This window comes from Balaenoptera borealis (genome assembly GCF_965194805.1).
Source record: "Balaenoptera borealis genome assembly, chromosome: 5".
Taxonomy (NCBI): domain Eukaryota; kingdom Metazoa; phylum Chordata; class Mammalia; order Artiodactyla; family Balaenopteridae; genus Balaenoptera; species Balaenoptera borealis.
Genome location: NC_138862.1, coordinates 8549745 through 8571310, shown reverse-complemented (window position 1 = coordinate 8571310; position 21566 = coordinate 8549745). Strand labels below are relative to the sequence as shown.

At 40.3% G+C, this 21566-nt stretch overlaps 1 protein-coding gene across 19 annotated transcripts in view; it reads left to right on the top strand.

The window, feature by feature from the left end:
- Nucleotides 1–21566, top strand: part of TTC3 (tetratricopeptide repeat domain 3) — a 136379-nt gene that overhangs the window by 96124 nt on the left and 18689 nt on the right. For 18 of the 19 annotated variants that reach the window (XR_014245343.1, XM_082394565.1, XM_082394555.1 and 15 more), the window contains 5 exons: nt 675–1722; nt 2647–2712; nt 3724–3873; nt 18384–18523; nt 21461–21529. Coding sequence is in view for 18 of the 19 variants with exons in the window: in XM_082394565.1 (XP_082250691.1) it covers nt 675–1722; nt 2647–2712; nt 3724–3873; nt 18384–18523; nt 21461–21529 (1473 nt within the window). In the remaining variant the exon portion in view is untranslated. Of the gene's footprint in view, nt 1–674; nt 1723–2646; nt 2713–3723; nt 3874–18383; nt 18524–19673; nt 21438–21460; nt 21530–21566 lie in introns of those variants that run through there. The other variant, XM_082394559.1, reaches the window with a different exon arrangement.

The window sequence follows — 21566 nt, the reverse complement described above, 5'->3', positions numbered from 1 at the left end:
TACAGACTGAATACCAAATTCAAATGGGAGAGGAAGCCTCTTTGAGCCTGGCACAAGAATGGCAAAAGAACATGGCCCCAGAACTGGAGTGAACAAACCCAGTCCACAGATGGAGGCAGGTTAAGGGATTGGCCCCATTACTGTGGATCTGATCCTGCACTGTGGTGGTTTATTGATCAGACCTAATTGATTTCAATAATTCTGAATCATTGTATATTCCTAAACAGAGAAATGTTAATAGATTTACTATATGTAAATTCCAATAGGATTTTTTTGAAATTTGATTTCCTTTTTTCATTTGATGTTCTTGTTATTGATAGCCTTGTTAATTTTCTTGAATAAGTTTCTTTGCTTTCCATTGTTTTTTAAAATATATTGAATAATTATTTAACTGAAACTTATAAAAATAACTTTTTAATCTCCTTTTGTTTTTTTCCCCAAGATTTTTTAAAGGATTATTTTCTGAGGGGTAAACAAAATTTTATTTATAGTGTCATTGATTACAGTTAGCCTTTCTCAGATTTAATATGAATATAATATATTTGTTGGGGAGGTGTCAAGATCAGTGAGAAGTGAAGTAGTATTTTGCTTTGGGAGAAATTTTGGGAAATATTTTTTTCAGATAAACATGTACAAGTACTTCCTTATAATAACTTATGTAAATTTTTTCCAAGTTATTTCTCTCAGTTGTTAGAGGAACATGGTCCCTTGGACATGAGTAACAAGATGTTTTCTGAAGAATATGAGTTTTTCCCAGAAGAAACTCGACAGATACTAGAAAAAGCAGGAGGTTTGAAATCTTTTCTCCTGGGATGTCCTCGTTTTGTTGTGATTGACAACTGTATTGCATTGAAGAAAGTTGCGTTACGGCTTAAGAAAAAGAGAAAGAAGAAAAACATTAAGGCAAAAGTAGAAGAAATTTCGAAAACAGGAGAGTATTTACGAGTTAAACTACCGCTGAATCCAACTGCTAGGGAATTTAAACCAGATGTGAAATCCAAACCAGTGTCTGACTTACCTTCAGCACCAGCTTCTGAGGATGTGAAGCCCCACCTTACATCTGCTAATTCTCCCCAGTCACCTTGTGAAGCTGTGAAGCCGAAACTAATTTCCGATAATTCTTCCAAATCAGTTTCTGAGGATGATAAGCCCAAAGGGGTGTCTTCTGATTCTCCCAGACCAGTCTCCGAGGAGACAAGTCACAAGCATGTCTCCTCTAATTCTCCCAAACCAGTTCCTGAGGATGTGAAACCAACCTATTGGACTCAACCCCAATTGGTCACAGGATACTGTACGTATCTTCCCTTTCGGGGATTTGACATTACCCAGACACCACCAGCGTTTATAAATGTGTTACCGACTTTGCCCCAGTATAGCATTTACGCACCTCTGGCCAGAGTTTCTTCTGAATATCAGTTGCAAAGATCAATACCAGTGGTGCCGTCTTTTGTAGCCAGTGACATAACAGAAGTGCATTTTGAGGGCCATCATTTCAGTGCTGAGAATGCCCCTGGTAACCAGATTGCCTCTGAAACACAGATCCTTCAGGAATCTTTGGAAATATCAGTAAAGTCACAGTGCATCACGGATGGTGCTGATACAGCCCAAAGTGAGTCTAACAGAAATGATGGCCACTGTGGAAATTCTGCCAAGCAGGAAGTAAATCCAGAAAGCACCGATGAAGTAACAGATGTTCCACATACACAAATGGTTGCCGTACAGGTAAGACTGAAAATAGAAAGTCTTCTTAATACTAAAGTTAAATTTTCCTCTTTATTTTTCATTGCCATTATATTTACTAAAATTCTTTAAAATGATGGACTTTATGAACCCTTTTGTAAGGCGTGACAGGTAATGCCAGAAGGAATTTTTGGGTTTAGTAAATAACATCCTTCTTCCTATCCAAGTTTTGCACCAGTTGAGAAATAAGATAGTGGAACCAGCAGATGGAGCCAAAACATCACCTTGATAATTAATAAAAAGTGTGGCAGGAAGATGTGGCTGTTTCTGTAGAGAGTGCATGTCCTAAGAGTGAAGCCCATGACATACCAGCTTCCCACCTAGTTACAGCAATGCTGGACTAGAAGGCCTCCTAACTTGGGTGCCTGCCCCTAAGACATAGTGCCTGGAGAGGGAAGGGGAAAACGTGCTTTCTGCATGGGCAGCTCCCAAGAAAGAGAAAAAAGGAAGAGTCTGGGCTGCACATGCCCAATTCTCCTACCAAACCAGGGGAGGAGTGAGGGAGTTAAAAGACACGACCAGATGGGGAGAAACAAGAGAGATGTGAATAAAAGTTCCTTCTTAACAAGCACGAGAATAAGCTAAGGTTTCTCTGTAGTTAACTTCATAAGGCATGAAGTCATTAAACCCTTATTGGTTATCCTCCTACTCATTAAGGTTTTTGCTTTCTAGAAAGCTTTGAAGAATTATGTTAACAGTAATGAACCAAAATCATTTTCACTTGTACTAATTATAAGTAATCACTTTTTCCTGTTACAAATATTTGTAGAAAGCATAGAACATTATCTAAACTGGCCAAAAGAAACCTTGAAAAAGTTATGGGCATGTTTCAAAATGTTATTACATGATGGATTTATTTTACTAGAGCAGTTGAGATAGATTGAATGTGTTTGTTTTGCCCCATAGGTGTCTTGGAATATAAAGCATCAAGAAGTCAATACTGAGCCGTATGCTCCTTTTGAGGCACAACAGGTGAGTCAAAATCGTATTAAACTTGTTAAAGGTTTAATTTTCATTACTTTTAACTAGATGGGAATGACGAGCTTAAAACTATTTTGAAGCCAGTTATTCCATACAAAACATTATAGAATAAGCTTTAGAACATAACAAAAAATTATTGTTTTGTCTTTATTGTTCGAATTTGGGAAGGGGAGGCACAGGAAAAGGTAAGTTTTTTCTAGCTTACTGATTGTGAAGTATAACGGCTTTATTGTTTTAACTGGTATAATGAGCCTGTATTAATTTATAAATAAAAGCTTCTTCACATGAATAATACAGAAATTATTATAAAAACCTTCACCGCTTTAAGAATGATTCAATTAGAAAATCTATTAATATAATTACTATGTTAATATATCTTAAGAGAAAAGTCATTTGATCAACTCCATAGTTGCTGATAGGGTATTGGAAAAAATTCAAGTTTTTTTCTTGACTAAAACTCATAATCAAATGGGAATAGATGAATACTTTTCAACATGCTTGTATCTTTCTTAAGCCAAATGCATCATCTTGCTTAAAGGTTATATATCATCATTAATATTTATTATTATCCTGGAGATATTAGCTGACAAAATCAGATAAGAGAAAAAAATAAGATTTTAAAGGTGGAGGTATAAGTCTTATTATTTACAGAGGCTAAAACTGTGTCCCTGGAACATCCAAAGTGATCAACCAAAAACCCAATACCAAAATGTAAGATAATTCAGAAGGTTGATTGGATAAAATTCCTTTCCATATATAAACAACCCATTGCAAATTATATTAAAAGAAAAGACCCAGTGCAGCCAAATAGATAAATAAATAAAGAGCTGGCTTTGATATACAGTGTAACAGGTTTTTAATTCTTGAATTATTGTGACATTTCCCTTGTAAATTTTCATCTGCCATATATTCTCCTTTGTTTATTTTAAGAGCATTCAGAACAAGATCAGAAATAGGCTTTTAAAACTACTTTTAATAGATAATTTTGTATTATACTTTTAGGGGAGTATTTCACAGATTGAAAAGGAGTACCAAGTTTTACAAGAGCAGCTTAAGGAAGCATGTGAAAATTATGAGCAGAGAAATATCAAGGGCTCAGAAGAAACCAAGGATTTGGAAGAAAAGTTGAAAAGGCACCTAGAAGAAAACAAGGTAATCCTATCTGAAACCCTCTTTAATAGCATGCGGTATCATTAGGAGAATTGTGCTTGTCTAGCCTCAATTAGCTGAGCTGCTGCATTGTTGGCTAAACAAAAGGATTCTTTCTCGTTGCCTATTTCAAATTTCTTTATGACATATTAAAGTAACTGTTTTTTGCAGTGCTTTAGAAGCTCTACAAGTTGCAGTCTAAGAAAAGGGCTGTGAATTTGAATTTTCATATATCATAATTCAGTTTGCTTGCTTAACTAAAACTATTTTCTGAGGAAACCCTCTTACACTGTTGGTGGGAATGTAAATTGATACAGCCACTATGGAGAACAGTATGGAGGTGCCTTAAAAAACTAAAAATAGAACTACCATATGACCCAGCAATCCCCCTGTTGGGCATATACCCTGAGAAAACCATAATTCAAGAAGAGTCATGTACCACAATGTTCACTGCAGCTCTATTTACAATAGGCAGGACATGGAAGCAACCTAAGTGTCCATCGACAGATGAATGGACAAAGAAGATGTGGCACATATATACAATGGAATATTACTCAGCCATAAAAAGAAATGAAACTGAGTTATTTGTAGTGAGGTGGATGGACAGTCTGTCATACAGAGTGAAGTAAGTCAGAAAGAGAAAAACAAATACCGTATGCTAACACATACATATGGAATAAAAAAAAAATGGTTCTGAAGAACGTAGGGGCAGGACAGGAATAAAGACACAGACATAGAGAATGGACTTGAGGCCATGGGGAGGGGGAAGGGTAAGCTGGGACGAAGTAAGAGAGTGGCATGGACTTATGTATACACTACCAAATGTAAAATAGATAGCTAGTGGGAAGCAGCCGCATAGCACAGGGAGATCAGCTCAGTGCTTTGTGACCACCTAGAGGGGTGGGATAGGGAGGGTGGGATAGGGAGACGCAAGAGGGAGGAGATATGGGGATATATGTATATGTATAGCTGATTCACTTTGTTATCAAGCAGAAACTAACACACCATTGTAAAGCAATTATACTCCAATAAAGATGTTTAAATAAATACCAAAAAAACCCCCAAAACTATTTTCTGGAGACTAAGCTCCAAGTTAAATTATTAGTATTTTTAAAATTTTTTTATCATTGTGTTCTGAATTCATGGCATTTTTTTTTTGGCTGCCTTGGGTCTGTGTTGCTGCGTGCGGGCTTTCTCTAGCTGTGGCGAGCGGGGGCTACTCTTCGTTGAGGCGCGGAGGCTTCTCATTGCAGTGGCTTCTCTTGCTGCGGAGCATGGGCTCTAGGCGCGCGGGCTTCAGTAACTGTGGCTTGCCGTCTCTAGAGCGCAGGCTCAGTAGTCGTGGCGCACGGGCTTAGTTGCTCCGCGGCATGTGGGATCTTCCCAGACCAGGTATCAAACCTGCGTCCCCAGCATTAGGAGGCGGATTCTTAACCACTGTGCCACCAGGCAAGTCCCTAAATTCTTGTTTATAGTGAGAGAGGTTGTGTAGCGATAGTGGTTCAGAGTGTGAGGCCTGGAGTCAGACTGACTGGATTCAGATCCAGGCTTAGTTCTATACTAGTTCTGATCTTGGTCAAGTTATTTAACATCACTGTGCTTTAGTTTCTTATCTGGAAAATTTGGGTAACAGTAGCTCCCATTTGCCGGGTTAGATTAATCCTTGTAAAGTACAGTTATCCCTCAGTATCGGCAGGGGATTGGTTCCAGGACCCATTCAGAAATATCCAAATCCACAGATTCTCAAGTCCCTTGTATACAATGGTGTAATATTGAGAAAGTTCCACATCTGAGGATACAGAGGGCCAACTGTACTTAACGTTGCCTGGTGCATAGTAAGAGCTCTCTAAGTGTTGCCTGCCACTATTATTACTACTACTACTATCATCATCATCTTCATCTTACTACTCAGGAAGTATAAAAATTGCACATGGAGGGTTGGCATACTAGAACTGTAAACTCACCCAGAGTATCTTGGGTTGAGTCTACTGATCTTGAATTCCATTAGTTAAGATTGACCTTCAGTTACATGTGACTGGTTCTTGGAGTAATACTGATTCATGGCAAGGCCCAATTGAATTAGTGGGAAAATGGAATTATAGGTGTGAGGAAATCATGGTACGTTTCTTTTTTAAACTAAGGTCTTTTTTTTTAATTGAAATGTAGCTGATTTACAGTATTAGTTCCAGGTGTACAACATAGTGACTTGATATTTTTAATAGATTATATGCCATTTAAAGTTATTACAAAATAATGCCTATATTTCCCTGTGCTGTACAATATATGCTTGCTGCTTATTTATTTTATACATAGTAGTTTGTGTCTCTTAACCTCCTACCCCTATCATGCCCTTCCCCCCTTCCCTCTCCCCACTGGTAGCCACTAATTTGTTCTCTCTGTGAGTCTGGTTTGTTATATTCATTCGTTTGTTCTATGCTTTAGATTCTACAAATAAGCAATAAAATAGAGTACTTGTCTTTCTCTGTCTGACCTATTTCACTTAGCAGAATACCCTCTAGGTCCATCCATGTTCTTCCAAATGACAGAACTTCATTCTTTTTTATGGCTGAGTAATATTCCATTGTGTATATATACCACATCTCTTTATCCATTCATCTGTTGATGGACACTTAGGTTGCTTCCGTATCTTAGCTATTGTAAATAGTGCTGCTGTGAATATTGGGGTGCATATATCTTTTTGAATTAGTGTTTTTATGTTCTTTGGATATATACCCAGGAGTGGAATCGCTGGATCATGTGGTAGCTCTATTTTTAGTTTTCTGAAGAACCTCCATTCTGTTTTCCATAGTGGCTGCACCAATTTACATTCCCACCAACAGTGTACAAGGGTTCTCTTTTCTCCACATCCTTGCCAGCATTTTTTAAAAAATTTTATTTATTTATTTATTTATGGCTTTGTTGGGTCTTCGTTTCTGTGCGAGGGCTTTCTCTAGTTGTGGCAAGCGGGGGCCTCTCTTCATCGCAGTGAGCGGGCCTCTCACTATCGTGGCCTCTCTTGTTGAGGAGCACAGGCTCCAGACGTGCAGGCTCAGTAATTGTGGCTCACGGGTCCAGCTGCTCCGTGGCATGTGGGATCCTCCCAGACCAGGGCTCGAACCCGTGTCCCCTGCATTGGCAGGCAGATTCTCAACCACTGCGCCACCAGGGAAGCCCCCTTGCCAGCATTTATTGTGCTCTTTTTAAATCTTTTTTTGGCTGCATTGGGTCTTGGTTGCTGCAAGTGGGCTTTCTCTAGTTGTGCCGAGCAGGGGCTGCTCTTCATTGCAGTGTGTGGGCTTCTCATTGAGGTGGCTTCTCTTGTTGCAGAGCACGGGCTCTAGGCACACAGGCTTCAGTAGTTGCAGCATGCGGGTTCAGTAGTTGTGGCATGCGGGCCCTAGAGAGTGTGGGCTTCAGTAGTTGCAGCATGCAGGCTCTAGGGTGTGCAGGCTTCAGTAGTTGTGGTGCACAGGCTTAGTTGCTCCACGGCATGTGAGATCTTCCCGGACCAGGGATCAAACCCGTGTCCCCTGAATTGGCAGGCGAATTCTTAACCACTGTGCCACCAGGGAAGTCCTATTGTGTTCTTGTTGATGACAGCCATTCTGACAGGTGTGAGGTGATATCTCACTGTGGTTTTGATTTGTATTTCTCTCATGATGAGTGATGTTGAGCAGCTTTTCATGTGCCTGTTGGCCATCTATATGTCTTCTTTGGAAAAATGTCTTTTCAGGTCTTCTGCCCATTTTATAATCAGCTTGTAAAAACTGAGGTCTTTTGTACAGAGGTAACAAAGGGCTGTTAGTCCATTTAAGAAAGGAAGAATTTGTTCCAGAAGTCTGAGTCAATAGCTGACGTCACATATTAAATAGAAGAAAATGAGCTGTGGGACCTTAATCAATAAACTCATTTATTGAGATTTAAGTATGCCCAGAAGAAAAGGGTTGGTATGTAAAGGTTACTGTTATAACATTCCTTAGGACATGTTTTTACTTGGGATGAGACTGGGGAGATTTGAAGAATGAGAAGAATTGGAAGGAACCAGCCTTTCTGCTCAGTTGCCCAGTTGAATGAAGTCTTCTTGATTGCGAAGAGGGAAAAATGAGCAAAAGTAAAGCCCTGCCCAGTGGCTCACAGAACACTAATTTGGATAAGCTACTTGGGGGGCTTAACAAAACAAAGTATTTTTGTAAACTTTGTATTGCCTCAGGAAAATTCAGTTTTCAGTTTTAATAAATCTGTGCGGGAATGCCTGTGTTCACCCGATTAAGTGCTGAGGGCAGATTTGCAGACTCAGCCACTTAATTTTAGGTGGGCATCTGGAGTGAGGTTTCTTTCTTTCTGGCAGAGGCTTGTCCAGCTTTATAAACTGCTGGTCTGACTGGGTCCTGTATTTGTGCAGCTCATCAAGGCTTCTTTGTACACTTGACCAAGAAATGTACAGTAAATTAGCACCCAGGGAGGAGGGCTGTGAGAGAGCAGCAACTTTGGCTGGTGGGGCTTGGGCTCTTGACTTGCTTTTTAACTTTGCTAAGGCTCTGGGTCTGGTTCCATGTGGTTGTACTTAAGAGTAGTCAGTCCATTTTTTAAAAAGAGCCATTATTTAGTCCCTCAAATTATAGGCCAGTTAGGTTATTAGACTTTCCATGTAAAATGTATACCCGTTTCCTAGCAGGATAAATTGCTCGTCTGAGATCCTTAGGTTGCTGTCTGCACAAGAGCAAATGAGGTTTAGTTGTGGCCACTTCTTTATTAATCATGACTGTACTCAGAATTCACTTGTGGAAAATCTTTTATAAATGTAAAAAGAAATTTCCGCTTTTGTTGATCTTTCCCTTGGCCTTTGACTCTCTTAGATCACTGAGGTTATGAACTAATACTTACTTAAGGTTCTTGATCCCACATTTGGATATATTAGATACAACAGCCCTTCCCCCTTATAGAGAAGAGAGAGGCAAGCAGTAGCAAATCACGTTTAAGAACTCAGGCAAGCAGAGCAACTAAGCCCTTGCGCCACAACTGCTGAGCCTGTGCTCTAGAGCCCACGAGCCACAACTACTGAGCCCACGTGCCACAACTACTGAGCCTGTGCTCTAGAGCCCACGAGCCACAGCTGCTGAGCCCACGTGCCACAACTACTGAAGCCCGCGTGCCTAGAGCCCATGCTCCGCAACAAGAGAAGGCCCCGCAATGAGAAGCCTGCGCACGGCAGCTAAGAGTAGCCCCTGCTCGCTGCAATTAGAGAAAGCCCATGCACAACAACGAAGACCCAACACAGCCAAAAATAAAAAAACAAAAAAACAAAACTTGGGCAATAAGAGTCAGACTGCCTGACTAGTGACCCCAGCACCACCACTTAATAGCTTTGTGACCTAAAGTAATTTACCCAGTCTCTTCGGCCCTCAGTTTCCTCATTAAGAATGTAATCTCTGCTTCATAGTTTTGTGAGGACTCACAGGGGTGGTTGGAAAGGGGTGGGGAATGGCCAGAGATAAGTATAGAAGGAGGAAGAATTGTCCCACCCAGAATGCTGTCATGCCCTCTTTGAGAAAAATCACGTATTTACAAAGCACTTGAAAAGCGCTGAGCATTTACAAAGCATCAGTAAAAATCTGGGCCAGCTATTGCATATAGCTGATGGAGTTTGATTATCATGAGCTAGAGATGGGCCCATTCTCTATTCCCTGCCAGAGGAAAATAGCAATTCTAAAGCCAGAGTCTCCTGTTGTTTTCAATGTACGTTTCACCTGCAACCAGCAGGTTATAACTGGTTGCCATATTGCTCAAGGGCATATGTTCTTTCTTGTTTTATTAAGGTAAAATTCACCTTTAACCACTATAAAGTATACAGTTCAGTGGTTTTCAGTATATTCATCATGTTGTATAATCATTACCACCATCTAATCCAGAACCGTTTTCAACGCTCCAAAAAGAAGCCTTGGGGCTTCCCTGGTGGCGCAGTGGTTGAGAGTCTGCCTGCCAGTGCAGGGAACACGGGTTCGAGCCCTGGTCTGGGAAGATCCCACGTGCCGCGGAGCAACTAGGCCCGTGAGCCGCAATTACTGAGCCTGCGCGTCTGGAGCCTGTGCTCCGCAACAAGAGAGGCCGCGATAATGAGAGGCCTGCGCACCGCGATGAGGAGTGGCCCCCACTTGCCGCAACTAGAGAAAACTCTCGCACAGAAACGAAGACCCAACACACCCATAAATTAAAAAAAAAAAAAAAAAAAAAAAGTAGAGGAATTAAAAAAAAAGAAAAAGAAGCCTTGTACCCATTAAGCAGTCACTCCCCATCTCTCCTAGGTCATACGTTCTTAAGGTGCTTTAATGAGATTTGCTTATAGCTAAGATGGGTATTTAGTTGACACTGACTCTTAAAACACAGTCAAAATAATTTTGGCCCAGAATAATTTATGGAGTAGAATTTGGAACTTTATCCTCTTTCAACAGAATCTTGGGCCCCTGCCTGCCAAAGCTTCCTCAGCTCACGTCTGCATAGAGGTGGGGTTCTCCTGTTCAGTTATTGCCCTTGCCAAGTTCAGCCTTTTTTGGTTTTTTTTTTTTTAAGATTTTTTTTTTTTTTATGTGGGCCATTTTTAAAGTCTTTATTGAATTTGTTACAATATCGCTTCTGTTTTATGTTTTTTTGGGTTTTTTTGGCCACGAGGCATGTGGGATCTTAGCTCCCCAACCAGGGATCAAACCTGCAACCCCTGCATTGGAAGGCGAAGTCTTAACCACTGGACCGCCAGGGAGGTCCCCAGCCTTTTTTTTTTTTAACACTTATTTATTTAGTTATTTGTTTATTCGGTTGTGCTGGGTCTTAGTTGTGGCAGGCGGGCTCCTTAGTTTCACCAGCAGTTTTTTTAATCTAACATTTATGGAGCTCATGTTATGTGCCATACTGAGTTATAAATATTTTACATGTATTATTTTATTTAATCTCAAAACAATCCTAGTGTACTAGTGTTACAGTATAGTATATAATATTCTCTCCATTTTACTGATAAGGAAAAAGGAGGCCAGACTTGCTAATGCATCTTGCTCCAAGTCACACCAGTACTAAGCAGGAGAACAGGTGGTGAGTGTCAGGCTCCAAATACCTTGCATTTGTCCTCCCTTAAGAGAATGTCAGTTCCACAACCAGTTGAAAAACATTTCTCAGCATTTCATGAGCAGCCTGTCAGTTAATCGACGCCATAATAATGCCAAGTAACAACCACCCACAAAAACCTCAGTGATGTATAACAATAAATATTAAATGTGTGAGTCTGTGGGTTAGCTGATCCCGATTGGGCTTGGCTAGACTGTTTCACGTTTGGGTCAGCTAGGGCTCTCCTGTTCTTGGCTGTGCTAGAATGACCTCAGCAAGGACAACAGGGACAACTAGATCTGCTCCATGTGTCTTTCATCTTCCAGTAAGTACAAGGGCAAGCGAGGACAGTCACTGCTAATATCACATCAGGCAAAGCAAGTCACATAGCCCAGATTCAAGGGGTGGGGAAAAGAGACTGCCTCTTTTTTTTTTAGATTTTTTTTTTTTAACATCTTTATTGGAGTATAATTGCTTTACAATGGTGTGTTAGTTTCTGCTTTATAACAAAGTGAATCAGTTATACATATACATATGTTCCCATATCTCTTCCCTCTTGCGTCTCCCTCCCTCCCACCCTCCCTATCCCACCCCTCTAGGTGGTCACAAAGCACCAAGCTGATCTCCCTGTGCTATGCGGTTGCTTCCCACTAGCTAGCTATTTTACGTTTGGTAGTGTATATATGTCCATGCCACTCTCTCCAGAGTGAAGTAAGTCAGAAAGAGAAAAACAAATATAGTATGATAACACATATATACGGAATCTAAGGAAAAAAAAAAAAAGGTCATGAAGAACCTAGTGGTAAGACAGGAATAAAGACACAGACCTACTAGCTGTGACAAAGTGGGAAAGACTGCCTCTTTAGTGAAGGGAATGCCAAGGTCCCATGAGAAAGGGTGTAGATCTGGGGAGGGGTGAAGGATGGGGCTGTGAATGCCATCCCTCTGCCACAGTAGGTTAGCACCAGTACTTCACTAACGCTCAGCAATTACCAAGAGCTTAAAAGACCTTCTGTGATTGGCATCTGACTCCGTCTTCTGCCGTCTGCCTTACGTAATGGGTAGTGCTTGTCATGTGGTTTGCTCACTTCTGGGCCTTTTCCCAGCACTGTTCCTTCTGCTTCAAGTGGCCTTCTTCCTCCCCAAGCCTGGCTCACTCCTCCTCACCCTTTGGGTCCAACTCAGGCATCACTTTGTTGAGAAAGCAGTCACTGACGACAGCTCAGGCTTGGTCAAACGCCCTTATTAACGCAGTGGTGATAATGAGTGCCTCACACTATATTATCCAGTAATTATCATTTTGTTCACATCATTATTGAGATATAATTCACATATCATAAAATTCACCCATTTAAAGTATATAGTCAGTGTTTTTAGTGTATGCACGCTGTTGTAGCCATCACCACGATCTTCAGTTTAGAACATTTTTATCGCCCCAAAAAGAAATCTCGTAACCACTACCAGTCACTCCCTGTTCTCCTCCCTCCCTCCCCTGGCTGTAGGCAACCACTAATTTACTCTATGGATTTGCCTGTTCTGGGCATTTTATATAAATGGAGTCATATCCTATGTGGTCTTTTGTGAGTGCCTTCTTTCACCTAGCTTAATGTTTTCAAGGTCCATCCATGTACGTTCGTCCGTGTAACATGTATCAGCACTTCATTCCTTTTCACTGCTGAGTAATACTCCTTTGTATGCTGTATCACATTTTATTTACCCATTCATCAGTTGATGGACATTTGGATTCTTTCCAGTTTTTGACTGTCATGAATAATATTGCTATGAACATCTGAGTACAAGTTTTTCTGTGGACATATGTTTTCATTTCTTTTGGGTATATACCTAGGAGTGGAATTGCTGGGTCATATGCTAACTCCATATTTAAGAGTTCGAGAAAGTTCCATACTGTTCCAAAACAGCTACACCATCTTACATTCCCACCAGCAGTGTATGAGGGATCCAGTCTCTCCATGGTCTCACTAATGCTTATTGTTATCTATCTTTTTGAGTTTAGCTATTCTGATGGGTATAAAGTGGTTTCTCATTGTGGTTTTGATTTGCATTTCCCTAAAGGTTCATGGTGTTGAGCATCTTATATGTGCTTAATGTCCATTTTTATATCTTTGGAAAATTTGGAGAAATGTCTGTTTTAATCCTTTGCCCATTTATTAATTTCATTATTTGTTTTTTAATTATTGAATTAAGAGTTTTCATATATATGTATTCTAGGTACAAATTGCTTATCAAATATATGATTTAGAAATATTTTCTCCCATCTTCCATATTTGCAACTTTATTTCTTCTATCTCCTGTTCCGTGGGTTGTCTTTTCAGTTTCTTGATGGTATCATTTGCAGCACACAAGTTTTAAATTTCAGTGTAGTCCGCTTTCTCTATTTTTTCTTTTGTTGCTTATGCTTTTGATGTCGTAGCTGAGAAACCACTGTAAAATCCAAGATCACCAAGCACCAAGATTTACTCCTGTATTCTAGAGTTTTATAGTTTTAGCTCTCTCCACTTAGGCCTATGATCCATTTTGAGTTAATTTTTGTGTATGGTGTAGTAATTATCTTTTATGCATATTTCCCCCACCAAACTGTGATCTCCCTGAAAGTGAGGACTGTTTCTTTTTTTTTTTTTTTTTTAAAGTTAGAAAGATAAAAAATATATTAGGAAAAATAAAACTATAATTGAAACAACTGGTCACTGGGGGTTCCTCCTGTCCCCTAGGTGTCTGTGGTCCCCCACCGGTGCCTGGTAGGTGCCCTAGTTGTGAGGAGACGCGAATTCGCTTCCCCCTAGTACGACACCTTGACTCCACCCCCCAGCATTGAGTCTTACGTCAGTTTTTTTTTAAGTTTAGAATTGGCTTTCAAAATCGAAGACCTTGTACGTAAATATTTAAATAATCATAAAAATTTAGGAAGAGACAGACAGGACCAGAACCAGAAAGATGACGCTGATGGGGACATAAGGGACACACCCCTGGGGGTGTGTTTGCTGGGGAGCAGCTGGCTTTGCCTTCTTCCTCCTGTGTCACCTTTGCTCCAGAGCCCATGGAGAGTCCTCTCCAAATGGACGTGATGCTCCCCTCTCGTGGCCGCGGCCGGGTTTCCACGTACCTGCTTGGTGCGGGCGCTGGGCTGGACGCAGGGGCCGCTGTCCCCTTCTGTGTGAGGACTGTTTCTTAGCCATCTTTGGATCTCAGTGTACAGACTAGGAGCTCTGCCGATGTTATCAAACAGTTGTACTTAGGCCCCTGAAGAACTGGGTTTAGTGAATTGTGTCTTCATATTCTGTCAGCCTACATGAAAGGCCATCAGGCCTGGACGTTCTGTGAAGATTATTGCTTTATTTACTGCTAGTATGTAGTTGAGCATATTACCCATTCTTTCATTTGACAAATATTTATTGGATGCTCCTTAAGTGCCAGGCTCTGTGCTGACCTTCCAGGACTTTTATGTAGCATCCTCTTTATGAGGCCCTGAGAAGTCATTCCTCTCTGCTTTTACTACCTGGGTTTCTTTGTGCAGTGGGCTTGTTTTTATTTGACTTCGACTGCCAGAAAGTTTTAATACTGTTTCTGAAGAATGGTTAGGACCTCATGCCATTTGTTTTTATATTACTCTGGCTCTGTTTTTATATAATCATTCTTATCTTTTTATTCTGTTTTCTTTACTTAGCATTCTTTTTTATTTTGTATTTTTTAAATTATATATATTACTGAAGGCACTTCAAATATTTATTTTAAAACATAGTTGAGGTTTAAAAAATGAGGTATAAAAACCAAATGCTCTCTAATTGAGAAAAAGACTTTCAGAGGTGTTTATAATTATGTCAGTGAACTGTACAAATACAGGATGCAGTTGTATATAGCCTGTTGTTTCTCCTATTCTAATGTTTCAAAGAAAAGCATTCAGATTATTCTTTTTCATGTAGTCAGAGACAAGCTCATGATAGCTGCCCTAGGCCAGTTATGTCATTAAAGGGTGGTGAGTACAAATGGCAGATGAACTCATGTAGCATTTTTCATGGCTGAGCTGTAGGGGTGTGTGTGTGTGTTTATAATACTTTGTGCCTTTTGATACCTGAACTGCTTTAGGTACTTGTTGCCAAGTAGGTTCTTATGTCCCAGTATAACCTTGAGGTTGTACATCATCTCCCAGCCAAAGGGCTGAATCCTAGGTGAAATCATTGGCTTAGAATAGAGGCAAGAAACAAGTTTGGCTTGGCCGTCAGCAACAAGGCGTGCATATGGACATTGGTCATGGTAGTAGAATACAGGATCTTGTAAGCCTAGTAGGCATGGTGGTCACCTCCGTCACAGTAATGACTGAGCACATTCAGGATCAGCAAGATTGCAGCAAAAGGGCAATGTGAGTTCAACTGTCCCCATGATGGAGGGAATGTCCCTGAGCTGTTGAACCTCTGCTGCCTTAGAACAGTTGGCCTGCACATCTCAAGTCCATTGAGGTCAACCCTACTCCCGCGGTGGGACTTTAAAGTCATTAAGCACCTGGACTGGTTAGCAAATCTGCTTCCCAGGAACATCCGAAACCTTGGTGTCAGAAGCTGATGAGGGAGAAATGTCCTTGTAAGTTGATGCCTCTTTTGACTAGAGAGCCGTATTTCACAGGGAGTCTGTAACTTGGCTTCAGGCCACACCATCTTTTCTGAAGGAGGAGGCTCCAAGTTTCTGTAGCTGAGCCCATGTCTCAGTGACCTGGTCACATTCTAAGCCTAAGCAGGAAGTTCAGGCTACAGGGAACCTGGTCACAGGTGGAAAATGAAAGGCTCCCTAAGCAGAAATGAAGTTGGGACTTCATTAAGCAGTCGTCGTTGCTAGTAGAATTTCAAACTGGAAAAGAGTAAAGTTGACACGTGCTCCTTTTAGTCTCTTGTAAGTATTGCTCCATTCTGATTCACACAGTAATTGTTAGAAATATTAGTCTGTAGCGTGTTTATTTATAAGTGGCTGGCATCTTACAAGCATATGCACCGCCTGTATATCTGCTGGCATTGAAGAGATGACACGTTGAAAAATGACATAAAACTTTCAGAGAATTTGTAGGTTCAGAAGAAGTTTCAAAAGCCAACACCTGCATAAGAAAGCTGACCAAGAAGGCTGTCTCAACTGGTGTTGTACCTAACCGTCCAGAGCATCAAGAGAACAGCTTTTCATTTCTCTTTGTCATATTGCCTGAAATTCTGGCAGGTATTGCAAACCAAAGGCCTTTGTGACCAGGCAGAGATAACACATTTATATTTTAAAAAGCAAACGAAAAGTACTGGAATTGCCAAATAAAACGTGTGTGTAGACTCCCTGTAGATTAGAGAATCATTTAGGCTGAAGAGTGAAGTGTGGATACTTCCAGGCCGGTTGAAGTGCTTCTCCTGAGCACCGTGCTGCAGTCAGGCACTCTCGGGGTGAGGGATGGGAAGGGAAGGAGAGGAAGGACATTTTGGAAGTACGCCTGGGAGTTGGCAGGCCCTCAGCTGGGGGTGGGCTTAAGTCGGGGGTCCAGAGAAACTTGAGGGTGTTGAGGGAGGAAGGGCCCCCAGAGGGCGGAACCCTCTGCCAAAAGGAAGACAGGAGGCTGCTGAAGACAGACGAGAGTCTTTTTCAAAACTCTCTCAGAGGGGAGTCTTAGCTTCCCTCCTTGTCTTTCCAGCACCGCATGTGTCTGCTCCCAGAACCCCGGTTGAGACTATTTCTTCTGCAGTCAAACAGACTCTTCATGGTCTGGAAACTTGCCTTCTTTAACACTGTAGACCTCGTTTTATTCAGCTTACCACTGTAACTGTGAGCTTCTTGGAAGAGAAGTGTTGGCTATTTAACTGATGTTTCTAACATGGCTTCTTATGGGGAAATGCATTCCAAGTTACAACTAATTAATTGGTGAATGGACTTTTGGTTGGTAGTATATTAATGGGGTTGGAGTTTCCCATATTGGGAAAGGTTCTTTGGGGAGCAGAACACACCTGACTTGATGGTGTGCTAACTCACTCTAGAATAGCCTGTTAGAAGATGTGTAAATCAACAAAACTTGGAAATACGTTATTCCTTTCTGTGTGGCTATGTTGGAAGACTGTTTGAATTCAGAATTTTATCCCTTTGATTTGTAGTCTTTGTCAAACATTTATAAATTTCTACTCTTTCCCATCAAAATGATTGCAGGGTCAAAATTATTAAGTTCTTATATATATTTTATTGTTTACTCATAAATTTATTTAAACATACATATCTAGGTTAATTTCCCTCTTTCCTGTACATCTTCCATATTCTCCTTTTTTGTTAATGGAATTTTGTTTAGTTATTCATCCAAGGTAGAAACTTATCTTTAACTCTGTCACCTTCTGCTTTACCATATATCCAGTCGGACACATGGTCTTACCCATTCTAGTCTTCTAAAGTTCCCTTTATTTCTTCTTATCACCCCTACAGTTACCACTGTCATCCTCGTTGTCTCTCACCTGGGCTATTGCAGTGAGATTTTACCTTCTTCTAATATAGTCTTTAACATTAAAGGTTATAATTCATAATGGGCTATGAAGTCAGTTTAATGATGGTGACTAGAATTGTTTTTAATAGTAGAATAGAATAGAAATATCAGAAAACATCTCAGAAGGTGAGGGCAATTTTTTTTCAGTTTTATGTGTATATACATGCATACATATATATGTATATACATATGCTGTAGATCATTATTAAAATGCTTTTGCTATTGTGGGTCACAATAAGAAAGTGTCAGAGAAAGTCAAGAAAATGTGAAAGCCACTGTTCTCGTCTTTCATGTACCCTCTTACCCCGAGTCTACCTCTTTGTCTTTCAGTTATTTTTCTAAAATAAGAATCTCATCATCTCACAACCCTGCTTAAGAGCCTTCACTGGCTTCCTGTTTTCTGCAGGATAAAGTCCACACTCCTTAGCATGGCTTACAAGGCCCTTGATCATTTTAACCCAAGGTGCCTCAGATGCCATTCTCCGTGCCCTGACTTCCGAACACCCACCTCGTCCTCCAGCCATGTAGCACCTCTTGCTTTTTTGCACAGACATGCCTTACTCTTTCAACCTTCTGCCTCACCAGTTGCCACTACTTGGAATCCATTCTCCATGTGACAGACCCATTTTTGAAGACAGAGATCAGATATCACTGATTTTGAGAAGCCCTTCCCAAGTACCAGATAGTCTGTCATGTGTCTCTCCGTCCTTGTTTAAGGGCTGAGGCTGTGCATTGTGCGACTTGATGTCCCAGCCTTGGCCAGGGTAGCACATACAGCCAGCTCCTGAGTGTGTGTCCTGTGGAACTGGAGTCATTGGTTAAGGTAGCACACCGCCACAATTCTAGTCTTTCAGGCTCTTTTTTTTTTTTTTAAAGTACATCTTCCCATTTATTTAGGTACTTTCTAAAATGTTTTTAGATCTCAAAGACAGAATTAGATTGGTTCCTCGAAGATTTGGAAAAGGAAATTAAAAAATGGGAACAGGAGAAAAAAGAAATCCAAGAGAGACTAAAGGCACTGAAGAAGAAGATGAAAAAGGTTTTAAATGCCAGTGAAATGTAAGTAACACTTGAAAGTCAATGATTTTTACTTCTTTATGTATTATTGGGGTGTATTTTGGGTTATTTTTCATTTTTGATATTCAATTTCAAGCTATATCAAGTAAAGTGAAAATTTTAGGTATTGTTTTCATTTCATTTTAAAGAACATCTGTCGGGGAATTATTGCACCTAAAACTTTTTATAAACCTACCATGTTTGCAGATAAATTACATAAAGGTAAGACTGCAAATCAACAAAGAACCGACTTCCAGTCTGAACACCACCTCTTACTGTGAACATTACCTTTAACCCCTTTTCCTTATTGTAAAATGAGGGGGCTTGTCTAGATCTAAGGTTCTTTCCAGCACTAAGATTCTGTGATGATCATTTTATTTATTACTTTCATCCTGAATCTTTAAATTATTAAAATTTGGTTCTGTAATATGAAAGATTTGGTAATACATTCAGGCAATTGTCAGATGGGCCAGGTTTGTTTCAAGATTCTCTGTGATCCCTCCTAACTCCTCTTTCCCTAAACAGTGATATGTCATATGATTCCTCAGCTTAATTGTTACTACTGTTGAGCAAAACACCAGAAACGTAGTGGCTTAAATTAATTTTTATTTGATCCTGCTCTTGCAGTCTGGGCTGTTTGGCCGGACCATTCTTCTGCTGGTCTTGTCAGTGGTTCCTCTTGTGGCTGGGCTCAGCTGGGATGCTGGGGTGACTTGGCCTCTTTCTTCCTATGCAGTTTCAGGCCTTCTCTCTCTCCATGTGGCTTCTTCTATCTATTTGATCTGTCCATATGGTCTCCATCATGGGAGCCAGACCTCTGATGTGGTGGCTAAGAGCTTCCAAGAGTGCAGAAGTGGAAGCTGCCTGCCCTTCTGAAGGTTCAGACCCAGAACTGTCAGAGCATCACTTCTGCCACATTTTGTTGTTTTGAGCAAGTTGCAGGTGCAGTGGCAGAAGCCAGAGATAATTATGAAAGAAGGCAGAAATTCCATGAAAAGCCACCCAGTATTGAGAACTTAGAGGAACTATTTTGTAAAAGAAGTGAAATGGAAGATGGTTTTTTGGAGACACTAGTCTGTCATCTTCTCGTTCTGCCGGCTTTCGGAATAAAGTCGTATTCCTTGCTTCAGCACCTCGTCTCCTGATTTATTAGCCTGTCCTGCAGGAGCAGAGTGAGCTTGGACTCGAATCGTGGATGCCTTCCCACAGCTGTGATTGGCTGATCCTCGGTGACCAGGTGAAGCTATGACTGCTCTGCGCTGAGTGTGAAATGCACGTGTGCAAGTATTCTACTAAGGAAATGAGGCAAGAGGTCATCCATTCGTACATTCACCAGAGTGGAAACATTGGCACAGAATGAAGGGGGACATGGGTTCAAGCCCTGGTCCGGGAAGATCTCCCATGCCGCAGAGAAACTAAGCCTGTGCACCACAACTACTGAGCCTGCACTCTAGAGCCCATGCTCCGCAACAAGAGAAGCCACCGCAATGAGAAGCTCACGCACCACAACGAAGAGTAGCCCATGCTCGCCACAACTGGAGAAAACCCGTGCAGCAATGAAGACACAACGCAGCCAAAAAAAAAAAAAAAAAATTTATTGTAGTTCATTTACAATGTGTTAATTTCTGCTGTACAGCAGTTATTCAGTTATACATATATATATACATTCTTTTTCATATTCTTTTCCATTTTAATTTATCATAGGATATTGAATATAGTTCCCTGTGCTATCTTAATATCTTTAAAATAATTGATTCTAGAATTTTTTCTAGAATCAGTGGTGGGCTTACCTTACCTCTTTGGTTTTATAAAACTCATATTCTGCTATTTGTTGAAAATCAGGAATGAAAAAACGGTATTCTTCAGATTTCTGGCACCTCTTCTCTTTTTTGTGAGATGCCATTGATCTTAGAAGAGTTTCAAAAAATAAATAAAGCTGGAAATCGGATTTTAAGGCATTGAATTAATGAGAAAAAAATAAAAGTGAGATTCTGAGATTTCATAATGCTTTTCCTTAATGTGTTCAAAGCACCTTTTTGTTTTGAATTCAGCAACAAGAATAAGAATTTCAGTACAGTAGGAAATTTATGTGTAGACAGCTTTTGGCTTATTTCTGGCATGTCTCCTTTCTGTCAGGTGGTGGTTTTATAACAGCACAATTTATTGAACTTGGCACCATGCTTACTCGTACTTATATGCAAGTCATGCTGTTTCAAATATGTCTTTGATGATTACAATTGACTGGATATTTAAGATTATCAGAAAAGGAACATCATAAGAGTTGTACCTAATAAAGAGTTTCAACTCTAAGTGTTTCAAAAAAAAAAAGAAGTGAAATGGCATTTAACCTGGTTCTTAGTGGAAATGTGGGTTTTTTAGCAAGTAGAGAAGTAGAGATGACTAAACAGGTGTATAGGTGAGTGTGAAAGAAGAGGCAGAACCCACCTGCTACAGGACATTGCATAAGTATCAAAGATTTACACACTTTGGAAGAATTGTCCCACTGTGTGCCTACGAGTGTGTGTGTGTGTGTGTGTGTGTTCAGTTGGACTTGAGGTTCTGTTTTAAAGACTAGAAGGCTGTTTTCATTCTGAGTGAGAACCACTGTTAAACTGATGATGATCTGACACCTTACTCCTCTGTCTCGTGTTGAAGCCCCTGGAGGTGCTCCTGACAGAGGACTGAGACAGGGGATCTTTGCTGCAGACATGCGACTTAGAGTGAAGAAAAAGGTGATCTGCCCTGCAGGTGTAGAAGGAAATTTTCCCAAAAGGAAAATGGTCCAAATTCTTTGCCTATTTAGAAGATATTAGAAATGAAACAAAAATAAATGTAAAGAATTCAAGAAATGTTTGCATGGATATAGGAATTTACTGTGTGAGATCGTGTTTTTAAAAACCTTTGAAAATTAATTAAAATTTGGTGATTATACTTTTGTAGGTATACCCAGGAAAATGCTGGAAAGGAAAAGGAACGTGAATTACTTCTGGACCAGTCCTTTGAAATCAGGCAAATTAAGCTTAAATTTATTTTAACATCTTATTAT